This window comes from Dipodomys merriami, unplaced genomic scaffold, assembly GCF_024711535.1.
Source record: "Dipodomys merriami isolate MVZ:Mamm:240054 unplaced genomic scaffold, mDipMer1.0.p SCAF_730, whole genome shotgun sequence".
Classification (NCBI taxonomy): domain Eukaryota; kingdom Metazoa; phylum Chordata; class Mammalia; order Rodentia; family Heteromyidae; genus Dipodomys; species Dipodomys merriami.
The window spans coordinates 279,238-305,084 of NW_027206325.1; the positions used below are offsets into that span (position 1 = coordinate 279,238).

General features: G+C 59.0%; 1 protein-coding gene and 1 long non-coding RNA gene across 5 annotated transcripts; both read left to right on the top strand.

Annotated features, from left to right (window-relative positions):
• LOC138818309 (CD99 antigen-like protein 2) lies at positions 1 to 25,163 on the top strand. 4 transcript variants are annotated; one of them, XM_070009301.1, is made up of 16 exons: positions 1 to 90; positions 4,405 to 4,461; positions 4,565 to 4,643; positions 5,006 to 5,043; positions 6,256 to 6,300; positions 6,394 to 6,423; positions 6,529 to 6,582; positions 8,554 to 8,667; positions 10,154 to 10,237; positions 14,822 to 14,863; positions 15,296 to 15,319; positions 15,407 to 15,463; positions 16,110 to 16,172; positions 18,078 to 18,113; positions 18,197 to 18,313; positions 25,066 to 25,163. In XM_070009301.1, exons 1-16 carry the CDS (start codon positions 45 to 47, stop codon positions 25,080 to 25,082), a joined length of 903 nt encoding a protein of 300 aa, XP_069865402.1. In that variant the 5' UTR covers positions 1 to 44; the 3' UTR covers positions 25,083 to 25,163. The 4 variants fall into 4 exon arrangements, with proteins under 4 accessions (XP_069865402.1, XP_069865403.1, XP_069865404.1 ...); XM_070009302.1 differs by lacking the exon at positions 25,066 to 25,163 and adding an exon at positions 21,094 to 21,243 and having other exon boundaries at positions 4,565 to 4,642; positions 5,008 to 5,043; XM_070009303.1 differs by lacking the exons at positions 6,394 to 6,423; positions 25,066 to 25,163 and adding an exon at positions 21,094 to 21,249.
• LOC138818310 (uncharacterized) lies at positions 11,267 to 12,096 on the top strand. The gene is made up of 3 exons (XR_011369059.1): positions 11,267 to 11,284; positions 11,351 to 11,984; positions 12,057 to 12,096. It is a non-coding gene; the product is annotated as an uncharacterized lncRNA (long non-coding RNA).
• Positions 25,164 to 25,847: the final 684 nt, after the last annotated feature.

Genomic DNA, 25,847 nt, shown 5'->3' on the forward strand with positions numbered 1-25,847 from the left:
GGGCGTGGCCCGGGGGCCGGAAGTGACGTCCCGCCGCGCTGACGATGCCGCCGCCGCTCGCGCTGCTGCTGCTGCTGCTGCTGCCGCGGGGTGAGACGCGCGCGCGCGGGGCCGGGGTCACGGCGGGGTCGCGCCGGGGTCGGGGTCGCGCCGGGGTCACGGCGGGACGCGTTTTTCCCGCGCGATGTTCGCGGGTTTTTTTTCCACCGCGGGGGCCGCAAGGGCGGCGGCGGCGGGCGCCAGTGCGCAGGCGCGGGCGGGCCGGAAGGGGCGGGATGAGCGTCAGATGGACGTTCCTGAGACCGGAAGAGGCGGGACTACGGGGTGATTGACGTTCCCGAGACCGGAAGAGGCGGGATTAGCGTCAGATTGACGTTCCTGAGACCGGAAGGGGCGGGACTAACGTTGTAAATGCGTCTGTGAGACCGGAAGGGGCGGGACTAAGACGGTTGATGGGTTTCTGACACCGGAAGGGGCGGGACTAAGGGGTTATTGACGTTTTTCAGACCGGAAGGGGCGGGATTAGCGTCAGATGGACGGTTTTTACACCGGAAGGGGCGGGACGAAGGCGTCCGAGGCGTCTCTGAGACCGGAAGGGGCGGGACTAACGCTGTAAAAACGTCTGTGAGACCGGAAGGGGCGGGACTAAGACGCCAGACGCCTCTGTGAGACCGGAAGGGGCGGGACTAAGGTGTGATTGACGTTCCCGAGACCGGAAGAGGCGGGATTAGCGTCAGATTGACGTTCCCGAGACCGGAAGGAGCGGGACTAAGACTGTTGATGGGTTTCTGACACCGGAAGGGGCGGGACTAAGGGGTTATTGACGTTTCTGAGACCGGAAGGGGCGGGATTAAGACTCCAGAAGCGTCTACGACGCCGGAAGGGGCGGGACTAAGCGATTATTGACGTTCCTGAGACCGGAAGGGGCGGGACTAAGACGCCAGACGCGTCTGTGAGACCGGAAGGGGCGGGACTAAGGCTCCAGAAGCGTCTACGACGCCGGAAGGGGCGGGACTAAGCGATTATTGACGTTTCTGAGACCGGAAGGGGCGGGACTAACGTTGTCAAAGCGTCTGTGAGACCGGAAGGGGCGGGATTCGTGTCGTAGACGCGTTTTTTGACGCCGGAAGGGGCGGGAGTTCGCTCATCCGGGTCTCTAGATGCCTCATCCGGGTCCCTGGCAACGGCATCCCATAATAACACTCCCTGGACGCCTAGGCCCATCCTCATCCGGGTCTCTGGACGCCTAGGCCCATCAACATCCGGGTCCCTAGGGAGAACATCCCATAATAACACTCCCTGGACGCCTAGGCCCGTCCTCATCCGGGTTCCTAGCAAGAACATCCCATAATAACACTCCCTAGACACTCAGGCCCGTCCTCATCCGGGTCCCTAACAAGAACATCCCATAATAACAGTCCCTGGACGCCTAGGCCCGTCCTCATCCGGGTTTCTAGCGAGAACATCCCATAATACTAGTCCCTGGACTCCTAGGCCCATCAACATCCGGGTCCCTAGGAACAGCATCCCATAATAACAGACCCAGGACACTCAGGCCCATCAACATCCGGGTTCTTAGGCAGAACATCCCATAATAACACTCACTGGACGGTCAGGCCCATCCTCATCCGGGTCCCTAGCAACAGCATCCCATAATAACAGTCCCAGGACACTCAGGTTCATCGTCATCCGGGTTCCTAGCGAGAACATCCCATAATACTAGTCCCTAGACACTCAGGCCCGTCCTCATCCGGGTCCCTAGCAATGGCATCCCATAATAACACTCCCTGGACACTCAGGTCCGTCCTCATCCGAGTCTCTGGACGCCTATGGCCATCAACATCCGGGTCCCTAGCGAGAACATCCCATAATAACACTCCTTAGACGCCCAGACCTGTCCTCATCCGGGTCCCTAGGGAGAACATCCCATAATACTAGTCCCTGGACACTCAGGTCCATCAACATCCGGGTCCCTAACAAGAACATCCCATAATAACAGTCCCTGTACGCCCAGGCCCATCAACATCCGGGTCCCTATCAAGAACATCCCATAATACGACTCCCTGGACACTCAGGCCGATCAACATCCGGGTCCCGAGTGAGAACATCCCATAATAACAGTCCCTGGACACTGAGGCCCGTCAACATCAGGGACCCTAGCAACGACATCCCATAATAGTCCCTGGAAGCCTAGGCCCATCAACATCCGGGTCCCTAGCAATGGCATCCCATAATACCAGTCCTCACACAGGAGGGCTCGTCCTCATCCGGGTCCCTAGCGAGAACATCCCATAATAACACTCTCTAGACACTCAGGTCCGTCCTCATCCGGGTCCCTAGCAACGGCATCCCATAATAACACTCCCTGGACGCCTAGGCCCATCAACATCCGGGTTTCTAGCAAGAACATCCCATAATAACACTCCCTGGACGCCCAGGCTCGTCCTCATCCGGGTCCATAGCAACAGCATCCCATAATAACCGTCCCCAGCAACCTGTGACCCCTGGAGCCGAGTCCCTAGCGACGGCATCCCATAATACTAGTCCCTGGACACTCAGGCCCGTCCTCATCCGGGTCTCTGGACGCCTATGCCCATCAACATCTGGGTCCCTAGAGAGAACATCCCATAATAACACTCCCTGGACGCCCAGGCCCATCAACATCCGGGTCCCTATCAACGACATCCCATAATAACACTCCCTAGACACTGAGGCCCGTCCTCATCCGGGTCCCTAGCAACGACATCCCATAATAACACTCCCTGGACACTCAGGTTCATCGTCATCCGGGTTCCTAGGGAGAACATCCCATAATAACAGACCCAGGACACTCAGGCCCATCAACATCCGGGTTCTTAGGCAGAACATCCCATAATAACACTCCCTGGACGGTCAGGCCCATCCTCATCCGGGTCCCTAGCAACAGCATCCCATAATAACCGTCCCCAGCAACCTGTGACCCCTGGAGCCGAGTCCCTAGCGACGGCATCCCATAATACTTCGTGCCCGCACCCACCGCAGCCCCTCCCCCTCCTCCTCATCCGGGTCTCTAGCCACACGCGGGCCTCAGACGCAGCCATCGCCTGCCCAACCCCCAGCATCCGGGGCTCTGCGGCCTCCTGGTCGCCTAGCAACGGGGTTCCTTAGCAACCAGGCCTCCTGGGGTCTGAGCATCCTGGTTGCCTAGCAACAAGGTTCCTTAGCAACCAGGTACCTGGGGATCTGAGCATCCTCGTTGCCTAGCAACCATGCCTCCTGGGGTCTGAGCATCCTCGTTGCCTAGCAACAAGGTTCCTTAGCAACCAGGTACCTGGGGGTCTGAGCATCCTCGTTGCCTAGCAACAAGCTTCCTTAGCAACCAGGCCTCCTGGGTTCTGAGCATCCTGGTTGCCTAGCAACAAGCTTCCTTAGCAACCAGGTACCTGGGGATCTGAGCATCCTGGTCGCCTAGCAACGAGATTCCTTAGCAACCAGGCCTCCTGGGGTCTGAGCATCCTGGTTGCCTAGCAACAAGCTTCCTTAGCAACCAGGCCTCCTGGGGTCTGAGCATCCTCGTTGCCTAGCAACCAGGCCTTCTGGGGTCTGAGCATCCTGGTTGCCTAGCAACGAGGTTCCTTAGCAACCAGGCCTCCTGGGGTCTGAGCATCCTGGTTGCCTAGCAACAAGCTTCCTTAGCAACCAGGCCTCCTGGGGTCTGAGCATCCTCTTTGCCTAGCAACGAGGTTCCTTAGCAACCAGGTACCTGGGGATCTGAGCATCCTGGTTGCCTAGCAACGAGGTTCCTTAGCAACCAGGCCTTTGGGGTCTGAGCATCCTCATTGCCTAGCAACAAGCTTCCTTAGCAACCAGGCCTCCTGGGTTCTGAGCATCCTCGTTACCTAGCAACGAGGTTCCTTAGCAACCAGGCCTCCTGGGGTCTGAGCATCCTGGTTGCCTAGCAACAAGGTTCCTTAGCAACCAGGCCTCCTGGGCTCTGAGCATCCAGGGGTCTGAGCATCCTCGTTGCCTAGCAACGAGGTTCCTTAGCAACCAGGCCTCCTGGGTTCAGAGCATCCTGGTTGCCTAGCAACAAGATTCCTTAGCAACCAGGTACCTGGGGGTCTGAGCATCCTGGTTGCCTAGCAACGAGGTTCCTTAGCAACCAGACATCCAGGGGTCTGAGCATCCTCGTTGCCTAGCAACGAGGTTCCTTAGCAACCAGGCCTCCTGGGTTCAGAGCATCCTGGTTGCCTAGCAACAAGGTTCCTTAGCAACCAGGTACCTGAGGGGCTGAGCATCCTCGTTGCCTAGCAACAAGCTTCCTTAGCAACCAGGCCTCCTGGGGTCTGAGCATCCTGAGGGTGATGGGGATGGTGGATGGTGATTAATTTGTGTTTCTCTCTCTCTCTTTCCCCCCCCCCCCAGAGGGAAGGTTCCAGAAACCCACGGCCGCCCCTAAGAAGCCAGGCGGCGGCGGGGCAGGTGAGAGCGCGCGCGCGCGTGTCTGCGTCAGGAAGGAAGGAAGGAATGAATGAATGAATGAAGGCAGGCTGGAAATGAGTTTGCCCCCAACCCTTCCCCACAGGCGATGATTTCGACCTGAGCGACGCCCTGGGCGGAGGAGATGAAGGCCGAGGAGGAGGAGGAGGAGGAGGCGGAGGAGGTGAGAAATCTACATGTTGGGCCCTGGGAGGACTGAGCTCCCCAGCACCCAAGAGAGTACTTAACACCCAGCACCCAAAAGGAGTACTTAACACCCAGCACCCAAGAGAGTACTTAACACCCAGCACCCAAGACAGTACTTAACACCCAGCACCACTGGGATGGACTGAGTTCCCCACCACCAAGTACCCAGGAAGGATTGAGCACCCAGCACCCAACAGAGTACTTAACACCCAGCACCCGACAGAGTACTTAACACCCAGCACCCAAGAGAGTACTTAACACCCAGCACCCCTGGGATGGACTGAGCTCCCCAGCACCCAGCCTGGCTATTATAACACCCTCTCTGTGTGTTTCTGTTTCCAGGGGATGACTTCGATCTCCAGGACGCCCTGGGCGGCGGTGAGTCTGGCCGTCCGTCTCTCCGTCGGTTGCTCGCTGGGGCGGGTGCTGGGGAGCTCAGTCCTCCCTCCGAGGGAAGAGTCCTCCCCCAGGTGCTGCTGAGATCTCGGTCCCAGTCCCCTGGGTGCTGAGTGTTAAGTACTCCCCGTGGCTGGATAATGTGTTCTTGGGTACTGGGTGTTAAGTATCTCTGGATGTTGAGTACTGTGTGCTAAGTGCTCCTGGGTGGTAAGTACTCGTGAGTACGGGGTGTTTAGTACTCGCTGTCCCTGCACTGTGTTCCTGGGTGCTGGGTGTTAAGTATTCCTTGTTGGTGGGTATTAAGTCGTCTTGGGTACTGGGAGTTAATTCCACTCTGAGTGCTGGGTGTTAAGTACTCCTCGTTGCTGGAAATTTGGTCCTCTTGGGTACTGGGTGCTCAGTACTCCCGGTGCTTAGTACTCTCTCGGGTGCTGGGTGCTCCTTTCTGGGTGCTGGGTGTTAAGTACTCCCCTTTGGAGGGCATTATTGTTCGAGTACTTGGTGTTAAGTACTCTGGGTGCTGGGAGTTAAGTAGTCTTTTCTGGGTGCTGGGTGTTGAGTACTGGGTGCTGGGTGCTCAGTACTCTTTTCTGGGTGCTGGGTGCTCAGTACTCCTTTCTGGGGTGCTGGGTGCTCAGTACTCCTTTCTGGGTGCTGGGTGTTAAGTACTTCCTTTCTGGGGTGCTGGGTGTTAAGTACTTCCTCTCTGGGTGCTGGGTGTTGAGTACTGGGTGCTGGGTGCTCAGTACTCCTTTCTGGGGTGCTGGGTGCTCAGTACTCCTTTCTGGGTGCTGGGTGTTAAGTACTTCCTTCCTGGGTGCTGGGTGTTAAGTACTTCCTCTCTGGGTGCTGGGTGTTAAGTACTCCTTTCAGGGGTGCTGGGTGTTAAGTACTTCCTTTCTGGGGTGCTGGGTGCTTAGTACTCCTCTCTTGAGTGCTGGGTGCTCAGTACTCCTCTCTGGGTGCTGGGTGTTAAGTACTTCCTCTCTGGGTGCTGGGTGCTCAGTACTCCTCTCTGGGTGCTGGGTGCTCAGTACTCCTCTCTGGGTGCTGGGTGTTAAGTACTCCCGCTGGGTGCTGGGTGCTCAGTACTCCTCTCTGGGTGCTGGGTGTTAAGTACTTCCTCTCTGGGTGCTGGGTGTTAAGTACTTCCTCTCTGGGTGCTGGGTGTTAAGTACTCTTTTCTCGCAGATGACCCGCCCCCGCAGCCGCGTCCCGCGCAGCCCGGAAGTTCCGGTGAGTCCCGCCTCCTCCCCCCCCGCCCCGCCCCTTCCCGGCGTGCCCCGCGGCGCCCCCTGACCCCCCCCCTCCCCCCCCCCCCCCCCGCAGGTGGCTTCTCCGACCAGGACCTGGCGCCAGGTACGGCCTGCCTCAGTTTCCCCTGCGGGACCCGCCTGGGGGGGGCGGGGGGGGCGGGAAATCCCCGGATGTGGGGCCGCGGGTGACCCGGATGTGGCTCCGCAGGCGGCCGAGGCGCGTCTGGAGGCGACGGCGGCGCCGGGGACCCGCAGCAGGAAGGTGGGGCCGCTGCGCATGCGCGGGAACCCGACTATGCATCTGCGCATGCGCAAAAACCCCTTCATGCAACTGCGCATGCGTGAAAACCCCCATTATGCAACTGCGCATGCGCGAAAACCCCATCATGCAACTGCGCATGCGCGAAAACCCCGTCACGCAACTGCGCATGCGCGAAAACCCCCCATCTTGCAAATGCGCATGCCCGAAAACCCTCCATCAAGCAACTGCGCATGCGTGAAAACCCCATCAAGCAACTGCGCATGTGCGAAAACCCCCATCACGCAACTGCGCATGCACGAAAACCCCGACTATGCATCTGCGCATGCGCGGGGGAAAAATCCCAAACAGCACAGAAACTCGATTTTACTAGCGCGCATGCGCGGGGGAAACACCATGTGGCCAGTGCGCATGCGCAGGAACCCAATGATGGTAGTGCGCACGCGCGAGAAACCCAGGGTGCAAGTGCGCATGCGCGAAAATATCCCGTACTGCCACTGCGCATGCGCCAAAACCCAATGATTGTAGTGCGCATGCGCGGAAAACCCATGGTGCAAGTGCTCATGTACGGAAAAATCTAATAGTGCCACTGCGCATGCGTGAAAACCTAATTATTGTAGTGCGCATGCGCGAAAAACCCATTATGCTAGTGCGCATGCACGAAAAAAAAAAACCCCCATCAAGCAACTGCGCATGCGCGAAAACCCTCCATCACGCAACTGCGCATGCGCAAAAACCCCATCAAGCAACTGCGCATGCGCGAAAACCCCCACCAAGCAACTGCGCATGCGTGAAAACCCCCCATCGTGCAACTGCGCATGCGCGAAAACCCCATCACGCAACTGCGCATGCGTAAAAACCCCCATTATGCTACTGCGCATGCGCGAAAACCCCCATCACGCAACTGCGCATGCGTAAAAACCCCCATTATGCTACTGCGCATGCGCGAAAACCCCCATCACGCAACTGCGCATGCGCGAAAAAACCCCCCCCATCAAGCAACTGCGCATGCGCGAAAACCCCATCATGCAACTGCGCATGCGCAAAAACCCATTATGCTACTGCGCATGCGCGAAAACCCCGTCACGCAACTGCGCATGCGCGGGGAAAAATCCCAAACAGCACAGAAACTCGATTTTACTAGTGCGCATGCGCGGGAAAACACCGTGTTGCCACTGCGCATGCGCGGAAACCGGATTGTGCATCTGCGCACGCGCGAGAAACCCAGGGTGCAAGTGCGCATGCGCGAAAATATACCGTACTGCCACTGCGCATGCGCCAAAACCCAATGATTGTAGTGCGCATGCGCGGAAAACCCATGGTGCAAGTGCTCATGTACGGAAAAATCTAATAGTGCCACTGCGCATGCGTGAAAACCTAATTATTGTAGTGCGCATGCGCGAAAAAACCCATTATGCTAGTGCGCATGCGTGGAAAAAATGCAATAGTGACACTGCGCATGCGCGAAACACCCTTCATGCAACTGCGCATGCGCGAAAAACCCCTTCTGCGAGTGCGCATGCGCGGGACATATCCCACAGTGCTACTGTGCATGCGCGGAAACCCAATTATAGCAGTGCGCATGCGCGGAAAAACCCCACCGTCCCACTGCGCATGCGCAGAAACTCCCCCCCCCCCCATCGTGTAACTGCGCATGCGCGGAAAACCTCCTTGTTGAACTGCGCAGGTGCGAAACCCCCAATGATGCCACTGCGCATGCGCGGGGGGGGGGGGTGGTGGGGCCTGAGTGTCAGTGCGCATGCGCGCGCCTGTCTCCCTGTTCCCTGCGCGCTGCTCCCTCTGCGCATGCGTGCCTGTGTGCGCCTGCGTGCAGGGGGCGTGGCCTGCTGCGTGACGTCATCACGCCGTGCGTGCAGGGCGCGGGGGGGCCCAGGGCTGGGGTCCCCCCTGGAGCAGCAGCAGCAGGCGGGCGCTGACCCCTGACCCCCGTGACCCCTGACCCCTGACCCGCAGGGCCCGCGCAGGGCGTGGTCCCCGGGGTCGTGGGCGCCGTGCTGGTGGCCGTGGCCGGCGCCGTCTCCAGCTGCGTCGCCTACCAGAAGAAGAGGCTGTGCTTCAAGCAGGGCGGTGAGCCTGGAAACCGCCAGCGCGGGGGGGGGCCTGGAAACGGTCACTGGGGGGGTGGGGGGCCTGGAAACGGTCACTGGGGGGGTGGGGGGCCTGGAAACTGTCACTGAGGGGGTGGGGGGCCTGGAAACTGTCATCTGGGTGATGCATGGGGGGTCTTGAAACTCTCATTGGAGGGGTTGGGGGGCCTGGAAACCGTCATTGGAGGGATGGGGGGCCTGGAAACTGTCACCTGGGGTTGCATGGGGGCCTGGAAACTGTCATTGGAGGGATGGGGGGCCTGGAAACTGTCATCTGGGTGATGCATGGGGGGTCTTGAAACTCTCATTAGAGGGATTGGAGTGCCTAGAAACTCTCATTTGGGGGGATGGGGGGCCTGGAAACCCTCATTTGTGGGGTGGGGGGCCTGGAAACTCACTTGGGGTTGCATGGGGGGTCTTGAAACTCTTATTGGAGGGGTTGGGGGGCCTGGAAACTGTTCTGGGGTTGCATGGGGGTCTTGAAACTCTTATTGGAGGGGTTGGGGGGCCTGGAAACTGTCACCTGGGGTTGCATGGGGGCCTGGAAACGGTCATTGGAGGGATGGGGGGCCTGGAAACTGTCATCTGGGTGATGCATGGGGGGTTTTGAAACTCTCATTAGAGTGATTGGAGTGCCTAGAAACTCTCATTTGGGGGATGGGGGGCCTGGAAACCCTCATTTGTGGGGTGGGGGGGGCCTGGAAACGCTCATTTATGGGGTGGGGGCCTGGAGATGGTCACCTGGGGTTGCATGGGGGGCCTGGAAACCCTCATTGGGGGGTTGGGGGGGGCCTGGAAACTCTCCTTTCAGGGGCCTCTAAACATTTCAGGGATTTGAAACTCATTGGGGAGTCTTGAAACTATTATCTGGGGGGGGGGGGTGTGGCATGCGGGAGACTGGAAACTCACTTGTGGGTTGGGGGCCTTGAAACTCTCACTTGGGCTGCACGGGGGATCCTTGAAACTCTCATTTGGCGATGGAGGGACCTTGAAACTGTCCTGTCAGCGGGTGGGGGGGACCTTGAAACTCATCTGGGGGATGGAGGGGAGCCTTGAAACTCATTTGGGGGGGGTTGGGGAGCTTTGAAACTCACACTTGGGGCTGCATGGGGGGCCTGGAAACGCTCATTGGGGGGCTGGGGGGCCTGGAAACCCTCATTTGTGGGGTGGGGGGCCTGGAAAGTGTCATCTGGGGTTGCATGTGGGGGGCCTGGAAAGTCATTTGAGGGGTTGGGGAGCCTTGAAACTCATTTGGGGTGTTGGGGAGCCTTGAAACTCACACTTGGGGCTGTATGGGGGGGGCCTGGAAACTGATTTGGGGTTGGGGAGCCTTGAAACTGTCACTTGGGGCTGCATGGGGGGGGCCTGGAAACTGATTTCTGGGGGGTGGCGGGGGGCCTTGACACTGTCATTTGGGGGTTGGGGGGCCTTGAAACTGCCTCACGCGCTTGGCCTTCCCCCCCCAGGCCTCCCCCCCTGCTCGGCTGCTCCCATGATGCCCTGCGCCCGCACTAACGCCTCGGCCTGCGCTCACGCCCGCTTGGCTCCAGGTCTGTCTGTCTGTCTGTCCGTCCGTCCGTCCTGACCTTCCTCCCCCCCCCCCCTCCCTTTTTCTAGATGCATCCGCCCCCGTCTGAGGGTCACGGCCTGTGACCTGTGACCCCGTGCTGACCTGCGACCCCTGACCTGACCTCCAATCCCAGGCCTCAGGCCTCAGCCTCCACCCTAGGCCTCGGCCTCCAATCCCAGGCCTCAGGCTTCAGACTCCACCTTAGGCCTCAGGCTTCAGCCTCCACTCTAGGCCTCAGCCTCCAATCCCAGGCCTCAGGCCTCAGCCTCCACTCTAGGCCTCAGCCTCCAATCCCAGGCCTCAGGCTTCAGCCTCCACACTAGGCCTCAGCCTCCAATCCCAGGCCTCAGCCTCCAATTCCAGGCCTCAGGCTTCAGACTCCACTCTAGGCCTCAGGCTTCAGCCTCTAATTCCAGGCCTCAGGCTTCAGCCTCCACACTAGGCCTCAGCCTCCACTCTAGGCCTCAGGCCTCAGCCTCCACACTAGGCCTCAGCCTCCAATTCCAGGCCTCAGGCCTCAGCCTCCACCTTAGGCCTCAGCCTCCAATCCCAGGCCTCAGGCCTCAGCCTCCACTCTAGGCCTCAGCCTCCAATCCCAGGCCTCAGGCTTCAGCCTCCACTTTAGGCCTCAGCCTCCAATTCCAGGCCTCAGGCCTCAGCCTCCACTCTAGGCCTCAGCCTCCAATCCCAGGCCTCAGCCTCCAATCCCAGGCCTCAGGCTTCAGCCTCCACACTAGGCCTCAGCCTCCAATTCCAGGCCTCAGGCCTCAGCCTCCACCTTAGGCCTCAGCCTCCAATCCCAGGCCTCAGGCTTCAGCCTCCACACTAGGCCTCAGGCCTCAGCCTCCAATTCCAGGCCTCAGGCCTCAGCCTCCACCTTAGGCCTCAGCCTCCAATCCCAGGCCTCAGGCTTCAGCCTCCACACTAGGCCTCAGCCTCCAATTCCAGGCCTCAGGCTTCAGACTCCACTCTAGGCCTCAGGCTTCAGCCTCTAATTCCAGGCCTCAGGCCTCAGCCTCCACTTTAGGCCTCAGCCTCCAATCCCAGGCCTCAGGCTTCAGCCTCCACCCTAGGCCTCGGCCTCCAATTCCAGGCCTCAGGCTTCAGCCTCCACTTTAGGCCTCAGGCCTCAGCCTCCAATCCCAGGCCTCAGGCTTCAGCCTCCACTTTAGGCCTCAGCCTCCAATCCCAGGCCTCAGGCTTCAGCCTCCACTTTAGGCCTCAGCCTCCACTCTAGGCCTCAGCCTCCAATTCCAGGCCTCAGGCTTCAGCCTCCACCTTAGGCTTCAGCCTCCACTCTAGGCCTCAGGCCTCAGCCTCCACTCTAGGCCTCAGCCTCCACTCTAGGCCTCAGCCTCCACTCTAGGCCTCAGGCTTCAGCCTCCACTCTAGGCCTCAGCCTCCACTCTAGGCCTCAGCCTCCAATCCCAGGCCTCAGGCCTCAGCCTCCACCCTAGGCCTCAGCCTCCAATCCCAGGCCTCCCCTCCTCAGCCTCCAGCTTTTTATATAAACACCATCGTGGCTTGACCTCTGACCTCCGCCTCCTTTGTTCACGGGGGGGCGGGGTCAGGGGTCAAGCTGTGGGGGAGGGGGGTGCTGCACCTTCCAGAACCTTCTCCCCGCCCTCCACATCCGGGCCTCCACCATCTGGGCCTCCAGAAGCCTGGGCCTCCACATTCGGGCCTACGTGCACGCTGGAAGCCACAGGCCCGGGCCTGAGCGCGGGGTGGGTCCCACGGGGCCTAAGGGCGGGGACGAAGCCACAAGCCCGGGCCTGAGCGCGGGGTGTGTCCCACAGGGCCCGGGGCCTAGGGGTGGGGACGAAGCCACACGGCCAGGCCTACGCGCAGCGCTGAAGCCACACAGCCGCACCTACGCGCGGGGTGTGTCCCGCGGGGCCTACGCGCAGGCGCGAAGCCACGGGCCTGAGGAGGAAGATGCTGCTGCTGCTGCTGCTGCTCTGCGGCCCGGGCGCCCGGGGTGAGCCGGGGGGCGGTTTCAAGGGGCCCCAATCGATCTTTGGCGGTTTCTAGTCCCCCCATGTTGGGGGTTTCTAGTTCTTTCCCCCTGTTTGGTGGTTTCTAGGGTTCCCCAATCGATCTTTGGTGGTTTCTAGTCCCCCGATGTTTGATTGGTGGTTTCTAGGGTCCCCCAATCTATCTTTGGCGGTTTCAAGGGGCCCCCAACCGATCTTTGGTGGTTTCTAGGGTCCCCCAATCTATCTTTGGGGGTTTCTAGGGTCCCCCAATCTATCTTTGGCGGTTTCTAGGGTCCCCCAATCGATCTTTGGTGGTTTCAAGGGGTCCCCAACCTATCTTTGGGGGTTTCAAAGGATCCCCAACCGATCTTTGGCGGTTTCTAGGGTACCCCAATCTATCTTTAGGGGTTTCAAGGGGTCCCCAATCTATCTTTCCGATTTCTAGGGTCCCCCAATCTACCTTTGGTGGTTTCTAGGGTCCCCCAATCTATCTTTGGCGGTTTCTAGGGTCCCCCAATCTATCTTTGGCGGTTTCCAGGGGCCCCCAACCTATCTTTGGGGGTTTCCAGGGGCCCCCAATCTATCTTTGGTGGTTTCTAGTCCCCCCATGTTGGGGGTTTCTAGTTCTTTCCCCCTGTTTGGTGGTTTCTAGTCCCCCCATTTGGAGTTGGTGGTTTCTAATCCCCCATGTGTGGTGGTTTCTAGTCCCCCCATCTTTGATTGGTTGTTTCTAGGGTCCACCAATCTATCTGTGGTGGTTTCTAGTCCCCCCATGTGGGGGGGTTTCTAGTTCTTTCTCCCCATGTGTGGTGGTTTCTAGTCCCCCCCATTTTGAGTTCGTGGTTTCTAGTCCCCCCATGATTGGTTGGTGGTTTCTGGTCCCCCCCATATGTGGTGGTTTCTCGTTCCCCCATGTTTGGATGATTGTTTCTAGTTCCCCCATCCTCTTTGGTGGTGTCTAGTCCCCCCATGTTGGGGGTTTCTAGGTCCTCCTCATCCTCTTTGGTAGTTTCTAGTTTCCCCATGTTACCAATTTCTAGTTCTTTTCCCCTGGTTGGTGGTTTCTAGTTCCCCCATTCTCTGTAGTGGTTTCTAGTCCCCCCATGTTAGTGGTTTCTAGTCCCCCCCATCATTGGTTGATGGTTTCTAGTCCCCCCATGTTGGTTTCTAGTAGTTTCTCTTGGTGGTTTCGAGTCCCCCCCCCTCCTCTCCTGGTGGTTTCGGCGCCTGGGGCTGGGGTTGTGGCGCTGGATTTTCAGGTTGGGCCAGGTGGGTGGAGGCCAGGGCCTGTGTGTCTGTGTCTGTCTGTCTGTGTCTGTCTGTGTCTGTCTGTCTGTGTCTGTCTGTGTCTGTCTGTCTGTCTGTGTCTGTCTGTGTCTGTCTGTCTGTCTGTCTGTGTCTGTCTGTCTGTGTCTGTCTGTGTCTGTCTGTCTGTGTCTGTCTCTGTCTGTCTGTCTCTGTCTGTGTCTGTTTGTCTGTCTGTGTCTGTCTGTCTGTCTGTCTGTGTCTGTCTGTGTCTGTCTGTCTGTGTCTGTCTGTCTGTGTCTGTCTGTCTGTATCTGTCTGTCTGTCTGTGTCTGTGTCTGTCTGTGTCTGTCTGTGTCTGTCTGTCTGTCTGTCTGTGTCTGTCTGTGTCTGTCTGTGTCTGTCTGTGTCTGTCTGTGTCTGTCTGTGTCTGTCTGTGTCTGTCTGTCTCTGTCTGTGTCTGTCTGTCTGTCTGTGTCTGTCTGTGTCTGTCTGTGTCTGTCTGTCTCTGTCTGTCTGTCTCTGTCTGTGTCTGTTTGTCTGTCTGTGTCTGTCTGTCTGTCTGTGTCTGTGTCTGTCTGTGTCTGTCTGTCTGTGTCTGTCTGTGTCTGTCTGTCTGTCTGTCTCTGTCTGTGTCTGTTTGTCTGTCTGTGTCTGTCTGTGTCTGTCTGTGTCTGTCTGTCTGTGTCTGTCTGTCTGTGTCTGTCTGTGTCTGTCTGTGTCTGTCTGAGTCTGTGTCTGTCTGTCTGTCTGTGTCTGTCTGTCTGTGTCTGTCTGTGTCTGTCTGTGTCTGTCTGAGTCTGTGTCTGTCTGTCTGTCTGTGTCTGTCTGTCTGTGTCTGTCTGTCTGTGTCTGTCTGTGTCTGTCTGTCTGTGTCTATCTGTCTGTCTGTGTCTGTGTCTGTCTGTGTCTGTCTGTCTGTGTCTGTCTGTCTGTCTGTGTCTGTCTGTGTCTGTCTCTGTCTGTGTCTGTTTGTCTGTCTGTGTCTGTCTGTCCGTCTGTCTGCCTCTCAGTCTCTCTGTCTGTCTGCGTGTCTTGGTCTGTCTGTCCACCTGGCTTGTCTGTCTGTCTGTCCATCACTGTTTGCATCTGTCTGTCTGTCTGTCCATCTGTGGGTCTTGTCTGTCTGTCTGTGTCTGTCTGTCTGTCTGTCTTCTCTGTCTGTCTGTCTTTTCTGTGTGTCTGTCTGTCCACCTGCTTCTCCTGTCTGTCCATCTGTCCATCCCTGGTCTGTCTGTCCATGTGTCATGCTCTTGGCCTGTCCGTCTGTCTGTCTGTCTCTTGGTCTCTCTGTCCGTCTGTCCGTCCCCAGCACCCGTCCTCTCTCTCCCCCCCCTCAGCCCAGGCCGACTTTGACCTCGCCGACGCCCTGGATGACCCTGGTGAGTCCTGACCTTTCACCTTTGTCCCCCGACCCCGTGGCTTCACCCTGGGCGCTAGGCCTCACGTATGGCCTGTGGGCCTGAAACTCGTGTGACCCTTCACCCCTCCCCCTGAGGCCTTGGGGTCAGGGGTCAGGGGGTGGAGGTCAGGGGTCGGGGGAGCCAGGAGGGTTGTCAGGGCTCAGGAGGGGTCAGGGGGAGGTCAGGGTTCAGGGGGGAGGTTAGGGGTCAGAAGGGGTCAGGGGGGTCAGTGGGGTCAGGAGGGGTCAAGGGAGGGTCAGGGGTCACGAAGGGTCAGGGGTCAGGGGGAGGTCAGGGGTCAGGAGGGATCAGGGGTCAGGAGGTTGAGGTCAGGGCAGGTCAGGGGTCAGGGGGTCAGGGGTCAGGGGGAGGTCAGGGGTCACCCCCCTCTCTCTCTCTCTCCGCCCGCAGATCCCACCCCGAAGCCCAGCTCGGGTGAGTGGGTCCCCCCCCCCCACGCCCCACACCAGGCCGCCCCAGGGTGGGGAAACTGAGGCACGGCTCCCCCCTGAACACACGCAGGGCTGTACCCGCAGCTGCCCGACCCGCCCAGGCCGCGACCCCCGGGCCAGGATGGAGGTGAGCGGGGTGTGGGGGGTCAGGGTTCACGGGGGGGGGTCAGGGAGGTCGGGGGTCAGCAAGGGTCAGGGGGAAGGATCATCAGGGAAGGGGTCAGGGGTGGTCAAGGGTCAGGGGGTCAAGGGTCAAGAGGGTCAGAGGTCATGGGTCATGGGGTCAGGGGTCGAGTGGGTCAAGGGTCAGGGGGGTCAGGAGTCAGGGGGTCGGGGGTCAAGGGTCAGGGGGTCAGGGTGGTCGGAGGTCAGGAAGTCAGGGGTCAGGGAGGGTGAGGGGTCAGGATTCAGGGAGGGTTGGGAGGGTCAGGTGGATCTGAGGGGTCACGGGGTCAAGGGTCAATAGGGCCAGGGGTCAAGGGTCAGGAGGGTCAGAGGTCATGGGTCATGGGGGGTCAAGGGTCGAGTGGGTCATGGGGGGTCAAGGGTCGAGTGGGTCAAGGGTCAGGGGGTCAAGGGTCAGGAGGGTCTGAGGTCATGGGTCATGGGGGGTCAAGGGTCAAGTGGGTCATGGGTCATAGGGGTTCAAGGGTCGAGTGGGTCATGGGGGGTCAGGGGTCGAGTGGGTCATGGGGGGTCAGGGGTCGAGTGGGAAAAGGGTCAGGGGGTCAAGGGTCAGGGGTTGGCCGGCCTCCCTCGCTCTCTCTCTGCAGACGTGTACCCCCCGCCCCGACCCCGACCTCCGCCCCGACCCCGACCCCAGCCAGGCGCAGGAGGTGAGCACGTGGGGGGAGGCCCGGATGTAGAGACCCAGACATTGGAACCCGGATGTAGGGAACCCAGATGTAGAGACCCGGATGTAGGGAACCCGGATGTTGGGACCCGGATGTAGGGACCCGGATGTAGAGACCCAGATATAGGAACCCGGATGTTGGGACCCGGATGTTGGGAACCCAGATATAAGAACCCGGATGTAGGGACCCGGATGTAGGAACCCGGATGTAGGAACCCGGATGTTGGAACCCGGATGTAGGGACCCCAGATGTAGGAACCCGGATGTTGGGAACCCGGATGTAGAGATCCGGATGTAGGGACCCGGATGTTGGGACCCAGACATTGGAACCCGGATGTAGGGACCCCAGATGTAGAGACCCGGATGTAGGAACCCGGATGTTGGAACCCGGATGTAGGAACCCGGATTTTGGGACCCGGATGTTGGGAACCCAGATATAGGAACCCGGATGTAGGAACCCGGATGTAGGGACCCGGATGTTGGGACCCGGATGTAGGTACCCCAGATGTAGAGACCCGGATGTTGGGACCCCAGATGTAGAGACCCGGATGTTGGGACCCGGATGTTGGGACCCCAGATGTAGAGACCCGGATGTTGGGACCCGGATGTAGGAACCCGGATGTTGGGACCCGGATGTTGGGACCCGGATGTTGGGAACCCAGATATAAGAACCCGGATGTAGGAACCCGGATGTAGGGACCCGGATGTAGGGAACCCAGATGTAGGAACCCGGATGTTGGGGGACCCAGATATAAGAACCCGGATGTTGGGACCCCAGATGTAGAGACCCGGATGTAGGGACCCGGATGTAGAGACCCGGATGTAGGGAACCCAGATATAGGAACCCGGATGTTGGGACCCGGATGTAGGAACCCGGATGTAGGAACCCGGATGTTGGGACCCCAGATGCAGAGACCCGGATGTATAGACCCGGATGTAGAGACCCAGACATTGGGACCCGGATGTAGGAACCCCAGATGTAGGAACCCGGATGTTGGGACCCGGATGTTGGAACCCGGATGTAGGGACCCGGATGTTGGAACCCAGATATAAGAACCCGGATGTAGGTACCCGGATGTAAGAACCCGGATGTAGGGACCCGGATGTAGGTACCCGGATGTAGGTACCCGGATGTTGGGGACCCAGATATAGGAACCCGGATGTAGGAACCCGGATGTGGGAACCCGGATGTAGGAACCCGGATTTTGGGACCCGGATGTTGGGAACCCAGATATAGGAACCCGGATGTAGGAACCCGGATGTAGGAACCCGGATGTAGGGACCCGGATGTAGGGAACCCAGATGTAGGAACCCGGATGTTGGGAACCCAGATATAAGAACCCGGATGTTGGGACCCCAGATGTAGAGACCCGGATGTAGGGACCCGGATGTAGAGACCCGGATGTAGGGAACCCAGATATAGGAACCCGGATGTTGGGACCCGGATGTAGGAACCCGGATGTTGGGAACCCAGATATAAGAACCCGGATGTAGGGACCCGGATGTAGGGAACCCGGATGTAGGAACCCGGATGTTGGGACCCCAGATGCAGAGACCCGGATGTATAGACCCGGATGTAGAGACCCAGACATTGGGACCCGGATGTAGGAACCCCAGATGTAGGAACCCGGATGTTGGGACCCGGATGTTGGAACCCGGATGTAGGGACCCGGATGTTGGAACCCAGATATAAGAACCCGGATGTAGGTACCCGGATGTAAGAACCCGGATGTAGGGACCCGGATGTAGGTACCCGGATGTAGGTACCCGGATGTTGGGGACCCAGATATAGGAACCCGGATGTAGGAACCCGGATGTGGGAACCCGGATGTTGGGACCCGGATGTAGGTACCCGGATGTAAGAACCCGGATGTCCCTCCCCCCCCAGGCGCTGATGACCCCGTGACCCCCGGCGACGCCCCCGGTGAGTCCCGCCCCCGCACTTCCGGTGGGTGTCCCCCGGGGAGGCCCGGATGTGTGACGCCCGGCCCCGCCCCTTCCCGGCAGGCCCCGCGCTGGCCCGCGTCGTGGCCCCCGTCGTCTCCGTCGTGGTCGTCGCGCTGGTCGGAGCCGCCGCCGCCCACTTCCGGTCGGGACGACGCTGCTTCCGGGGCGGGGCCTCAGGTGGGTGCCTCAGTTTACCCAGAATGTCCCCGTGCCTCAGTTTACCCAAATTGTGCCTCAGTTTACCCAAATGTCCCCGTGCCTCAGTTTACCCCAATGGGCCTCAGTTTACCCAACGTGCCTCAGTTTACCCAAATGTGCCTCAGTTTACCCAGAATGCCCCGTGCCTCAGTTTACCCAAATGTGCCTCAGTTTACCGAAATGTCCCCGTGCCTCAGTTTACCCAGAATGCCCCGTGCCTCAGTTTACCCAAATGTGACTCAGTTTACCCAAATGTTCCGTGCCTCAGTTTACCCAAATGTGCCTCAGTTTACCCAGAATGCACCCTGCCTCAGTTTACCCAAATGTGACTCAGTTTACCCACAATGTCCCCGTGCCTCAGTTTACCCAGAATGCCCCGTGACTCAGTTTACCCAGAATGCCCCGTGCCTCAGTTTACCCACAATGTCCCCGGGCCTCAGTTTACCCAAATGTGCCATGACTCAGTTTACCCAAATGTGCCTCAGTTTACCCAGAATGCACCCGTGCCTCAGTTTACCCCAATGTCCAGTGACTCAGTTTACCCCAATGTCCCCGTGCCTCAGTTTACCCAAATGTGCCTCAGTTTACCCAGAATGTCCCCGTGCCTCAGTTTACCCAGAATGCCTTGTGACTCAGTTTACCCAAATGTCCCCGTGACTCAGTTTACCCAAATGTGACTCAGTTTACCAAAAATGTCCCCGTGCCTCAGTTTACCCAAATGTGCCTCAGTTTACCCAGAATGCCCCGTGCCTCAGTTTACCCAAATGTGCCATGACTCAGTTTACCCAAATGTGCCTCAGTTTACCCCAATGTCCCCGTGCCTCAGTTTACCCAAATGTGCCTCAGTTTACCCAAAATGTCCCCGTGCCTCAGTTTACCCAAATCCCCCTGCCTCAGTTTACCCAAATGCCCCGTGCCTCAGTTTACCCAAATGTGCCTCAGTTTACCCAAATGTCCCCGTGCCTCAGTTTACCCAGAATGTCCCCGTGCCTCAGTTTACCCAACCTGCACCGTGCCTCAGTTTACCCAGAATGCATTGTGACTCAGTTTACCCAAATGTCCCCGTGCCTCAGTTTACCCAAATTGTGCCTCAGTTTACCCAAATGTCCCGTGACTCAGTTTACCCAAATGTGCCTCAGTTTACCCAAAATGCACTGTGCCTCAGTTTACCCAAATCCCCCTGCCTCAGTTTACCCAAATGCCCCGTGCCTCAGTTTACCCAAATGTGCCTCAGTTTACCCAAATGTCCCCGTGCCTCAGTTTACCCAGAATGTCCCCGTGCCTCAGTTTACCCCCCAAGGCCCAGGGACTCAGATTACCCCACAACAGGCGCCGTGCCTCAGTTTACCCCACAACGCGCAGGCGCCAGGCCTCAGCCAGCAGGGAGGGCCCCCCCCCCCGCGGGCTGCGCTCAGCGCCCACTGCGCATGCGCACAGGGTGGGTCGGAGGAGGGGGGCCGGGGGGACCCCAAACCATCGGGGGGACGTCGGCATGGCGCATGCGCACTGGGTGGGTCCGAGGGGAGGCCCCCAGGGGACCCCAGAGCAGCAAACAGGTGCGCATGCGCAGTGGGTGAGCCAGCAGGGAGGGGCCGGCGGAGCACCACTGCGCATGCGCACGGCCTTAGCCAGCAGGGAGGGGCCGAGCGGGCTGCGCCGAGCGCCACTGCGCATGCGCACAGGGTGGGTCGGAGGAGGGGGACCGGGGGGACCCCAAAGTATCGGGGGGACGTCGGCATGGCGCATGCGCACTAGGTGGGCCCGAGGGGAGGCCCCCAGGGGACCCCAGACCATCGAACAGGTGCGCATGCGCAGTGGCTGACAGCAGGGAGGGGCCGGCGGAGCACCACTGCGCATGCGCACGGCCTTAGCCAGCAGGGAGGGGCCGAGCGGGCTGCGCCGAGCGCCACTGCGCATGCGCACAGGGTGGGTCGGAGGAGGGGGACCGGGGAGACCCCAAACCGTCGTGGGGACGTCGGCATGGCGCATGCGCACTAGGTGGGCCCGAGGGGAGGCCCCCAGGGGACCTTAGACCATCGAACAAGTGCGCATGCGCAGTGACTGAGTCAGCAGGGAGGGGGGCCAAATGTGCCCCGTGACTCAGTTTACCCAGAATGCCCCGTGCCTCAGTTTACCCCCGTGCCTCAGTTTACCCAAATGTCCCCGTGCCTCAGTTTACCCAGGATGCCCCGTGCCTCAGTTTACACCCATGCCTCAGTTTACCCAAAATGTCCCCGTGCCTCAGTTTACCCCAATGTCCCCGTGCCTCAGTTTACCCAAATGTCCCCGTGCCTCAGTTTACCCAAATGTCCCCGTGCCTCAGTTTACCCAGAATGCCCCGTGACTCACTTTACCCAAATGTGACTCAGTTTACCCAGAATGTCCCGTGACTCAGTTTACCCAAATGTGCCTCAGTTTACCCAGATGTCCCCGAGACTCAGTTTACCCAAATGTCCAGTGACTCAGTTTACCCAGAATGTCCCCGTGCCTCAGTTTACCCAGAATGTCCCCGTGCCTCAGTTTACCCAAATGTGACTCAGTTTACCCAAATGTGCCTCAGTTTACCCAAAATGCCCCTTGCCTCAGTTTACCCAAATGTCCCCGTGCCTCAGTTTACCCAAATTGTGCCTCAGTTTACCCAAATGTCCAGTGACTCAGTTTACCCAAATGTGCCTCAGTTTACCCAAAATGCACTGTGCCTCAGTTTACCCAAATGCCCCGTGCCTCAGTTTACCCCCCCTCCCTCCCCCCCCCCGCAGACCCCGCCCCGGTGTGAGGCTGGATTCGAACCCAGGACCCACAGCAACAGCAGCAGCTGCAGCAGGAGGAGGAAGAGGCGGGACCGGAAGTGGTGGCCTGGAGGGGGCGGGGCCAATAAAACGCACGTCCAGCCCGTCAGCACGTCGCCCCGCCCCTTTCATCCCTGGATGTCAAAAGACCCGGATGGGAGAGTCCCAGGATGTCCAAGACCCGGATGTCAGAGTCCCACATCCGGGAATTTCCACCTGGAACCTCACAGCTGCACTCTTACATCCGGGGATTCCCACATCCGGGTCTCCCTGGCCCAAGAGGCCCGGATGTAAAAGGCTTCTGAGGCCTCAGAGACCCGGATGTGCAGGCCTAAGACCTGGGCCTAGGGTCTCAGAGACCCGGATGTGCAGGTGTAAGACTCAGGCCTCTGGTCCTAGAGACCCGGATGTTCAGGCTTCTGAGCGCTCAGAGACCCGGATGTCAAGGCCTGAGACCTGGGCCTTGGGTCTCAGAGACCCGGATGTGCAGGCTTCTGAGCGCTCAGAGACCCGGATGTGCAGGCTTCTGAGACCCCAGAGACCCGGATGTAAAGGCTTCTGAGCACTCAGAGACCCGGATGTCCAGGCCTAAGATCCCAAAGACCCGGATGTCAAGGCCTAAACCCCCAGAGACCCGGATGTAAAGGCTTCTGAGACCCCAGAGACCCGGATGTAAAGGCATCTGAGGCCTCAGAGACCCGGATGTCCAGGTCTGAGGCCTCAGAGACCCGGATGTCAAGGCCTAAGACCTGGGCCTTGGGTCTCAGAGACCCGGATGTGCAGGCTTCTGAGCCTCTAGAGACCCGGATGTGCAGGCCTCAGCCTCCCCCACCCACCCCCAAGTGTGCACCGTGCCTCAGTTTACCCAACGTGCACCTGGCCTCAGTTGACCCAAATCCACCGTGCCTCAGTTTACCCAAGTGCACCGGGCCTCAGTTGACCCCCCAAGGCCCAGGGCCTCAGTTTACCCCCCAACAGGCGCCGTGCCTCAGTTTACCCAGAATGCCCCGTGCCTCAGTTTACCCAAAATGTCCCCGTGCCTCAGTTTACCCAAATGTGACTCAGTTTACCCAAGATGACCCGTGCCTCAGTTTACCCCAATGTGCCATGACTCAGTTTACCCAAATGTGCCTCAGTTTACCCCAATGTCCCCGTGCCTCAGTTTACCCAGAATGTCCCGTGCCTCAGTTTACCCAGAATGCACTGTGACTCAGTTTACCCAAATGTGACTCAGTTTACCCAAATGCACCCTGCCTCAGTTTACCCCCCAAGGCCCAGGGGCTCAGTTTACCCCACAACGCGCACCGCGCAGGCGCAAGGCAGCCAGCAGGGAGGGGCCGAGCGGGCTGCGCCGAGCGCCACTGCGCATGCGCACAGGGTGGGTCGGAGGAGGGGGACCGGGGGGACCCCAAACCATCGGGGGGACGTCGGCATGGCGCATGCGCACTAGGTGGGCCCGAGGGGAGGCCCCCAGGGGACCCCAGAGCAGCAAACAGGTGCGCATGCGCAGTGGCTGAGTCAGCAGGGAGGGGGGGCCGGCGGAGCGCCACTGCGCATGCGCACGGCCTTAGCCAGCAGGGAGGGGCCGAGCGGGCTGCGCCGAGCGCCACTGCGCATGCGCACAGGGTGGGTCGGAGGAGGGGGGTCGGGGGGACCCCAAACCATCGGGGGGACGTCGGCATGGCGCATGCGCACTAGGTGGGCCCGAGGGGAGGCCCCCAGGGGACCCCAGAACAACGAACAGGTGCGCATGCGCAGTGGCTGACTCAGCAGGGAGGGGCCGGCGGAGCGCCACTGCGCATGCGCACGGCCTTAGCCAGCAGGGAGGGGCCCAGCGGGCTGCGCTCAGCGCCCACTGCGCATGCGCACAGGGTGGGTAGGAGGAGGGGGACCGGGGGGACCCCAAACCGTCGTGGGGACGTCGGCATGGCGCATGCGCACTAGGTGCGCCCGAGGGGAGGCCCCCAGGGGACCCCAGACCATCGAACAAGTGCGCATGCGCAGTGACTGAGTCAGCAGGGAGGGGGGCCAAATGTGCCCCGTGACTCAGTTTACCCAGAATGCCCCGTGCCTCAGTTTACCCCCGTGCCTCAGTTTACCCAAATGTCCCCGTGCCTCAGTTTACCCAGGATGCCCCGTGCCTCAGTTTACACCCATGCCTCAGTTTACCCAAAATGTCCCCGTGACTCAGTTTACCCAAATGTCCCGTGCCTCAGTTTACCCAAATGTTCTGAGCCTCAGTTTACCCAGAATGCCCCGTGCCTCAGTTTACCCAAATGTGCCTCAGTTTACCCAGAATGCCCCCGTGACTCAGTTTACCCAAATGTGACTCAGTTTACCCAAATGTGACTCAGTTTACCCAGAATGCCCCGTGCCTCAGTTTACCCAAAATGGCCCCGTGCCTCAGTTTACCCCAATGTGCCTCAGTTTACCCAGAATGTCCCCGTGCCTCAGTTTACCCAAATGCCCCGTGCCTCAGTTTACCCAAATGTGCCTCAGTTTACCCAGAATGCACCCTGCCTCAGTTTACCCAAATGTGCCATGACTCAGTTTACCCAAATGTGCCTCAGTTTACCCCAATGTCCCCGTGCCTATGTTTACCCAGAATGTCCCGTGCCTGTTTACCCAGAATGCATTGTGACTCAGTTTATCCAAATGTGACTCAGTTTACCCAAATGCACCCTGCCTCAGTTTACCCAAGATGCACCCTGCCTCAGTTTACCCAAATGTGACTCAGTTTACCCCAATGCCCCCGTGCCTCAGTTTACCCAAATGTCCAGTGACTCAGTTTACCCAAATGTCCCCGTGCCTAAGTTTACCCAAAATGCACTGTAACTCAGTTTACCCCAATGTGCCTCAGTTTACCCAGAATGCCCCGTGCCTCAGTTTACCCAAATGTGACTCAGTTTACCCAGAATGCCCCCGTGACTCAGTTTACCCAAATGTGACTCAGTTTACCCAGAATGCCCCCGTGACTCAGTTTACCCCAATGTGCCTCAGTTTACCCAGAATGTCCCCGTGCCTCAGTTTACCCAAATGTCCCCGTGCCTCAGTTTACACCCGTGCCTCAGTTTACCCAAAATGTCCCCGTGCCTCAGTTTACCCCAATGTCCCCGTGCCTCAGTTTACCCAAATGTGCCTCAGTTTACCGAAATGTCCCCGTGCCTCAGTTTACCCAAATGCCCCATGCCTCAGTTTACCCCAATGTGCCTCAGTTTACCCAGAATGTCCCCGTGCCTCAGTTTACCCAAAATGTCCCCGTGCCTCAGTTTACCCCAATGTCCCCGTGCCTCAGTTTACCCAAATGTCCCCGTGCCTCAGTTTACCCAAATGTCCCCGTGCCTCAGTTTACCCAGAATGCCCCGTGACTCACTTTACCCAAATGTGACTCAGTTTACCCAGAATGTCCCGTGACTCAGTTTACCCAAATGTGCCTCAGTTTACCCAGATGTCCCCGAGACTCAGTTTACCCAAATGTCCAGTGACTCAGTTTACCCAGAATGTCCCCGTGCCTCAGTTTACCCAGAATGTCCCCGTGCCTCAGTTTACCCAAATGTGACTCAGTTTACCCAAATGTCCAGTGACTCAGTTTACCCAAATGTGCCTCAGTTTACCCAAAATGCCCCTTGCCTCAGTTTACCCAAATGTGACTCAGTTTACCCAAAATGTGCCTCAGTTTACCCAAATGTCCAGTGACTCAGTTTACCCAAATGTGCCTCAGTTTACCAAAAATGCCCCGTGCCTCAGTTTACCAAGAATGCCCCGTGACTCACTTTACCCAAATGTGACTCAGTTTACCCAGAATGTCCCGTGCCTCAGTTTACCCAAATGTGCCTCAGTTTACCCAGATGTCCCCGTGACTCAGTTTACCCAAATGTCCAGTGACTCAGTTTACCCAAATGCCCCGTGCCTCAGTTTACCCCCCCTCCCTCCCCCCCGCAGACCCCGCCCCGGTGTGAGGCTGGATTCGAACCCAGGACCCACAGCAGCAGCAGCTGCAGCAGGAGGAGGAAGAGGCGGGACCGGAAGTGGCGGCCTGGAGGGGGCGGGGCCAATAAAACGCACGTCCAGCCCGTCAGCACGTCGCCCCGCCCCTTTCGTCCCTGGACGTCAAAAGACCCGGATGGGAGAGTCCCAGGATGTCCAAGACCCGGATGTCAGAGTCCCACATCCGGGAATTTCCACCTGGAACCTCACAGCTGCACTCTTACATCCGGGGATTCCCACATCCGGGTCTCCCTGGCCCAGGAGGCCCGGATGTAAAAGGCTTCTGAGGCCTCAGAGACCCGGATGTGCAGGCCTAAGACTCAGGCCTCTGGTCCTAGAGACCCGGATGTCCAGGTCTGAGGCCTCAGAGACCCGGATGTCAAGGCCTAAGACCTGGGCCTTGGGTCTCAGAGACCCGGATGTGCAGGCTTCTGAGCGCTCAGAGACCCGGATGTGCAGGCTTCTGAGACCCCAGAGACCCGGATGTAAAGGCTTCTGAGCGCTCAGAGACCCGGATGTTCAGGCCTGAGATCCCAAAGACCCGGATGTCCAGGCCTAAGATCCCAAAGACCCGGATGTAAAGGCTTCTGAGCCCTTAGTTACCCGGATGTAAAGGCTTCTGAGCGCTCAGAGACCCGGATGTCCAGGCCTAAGATCCCAAAGACCCGGATGTCAAGGCCTAAACCCCCAGAGACCCGGATGTAAAGGCTTCTGAGACCCCAGAGACCCGGATGTAA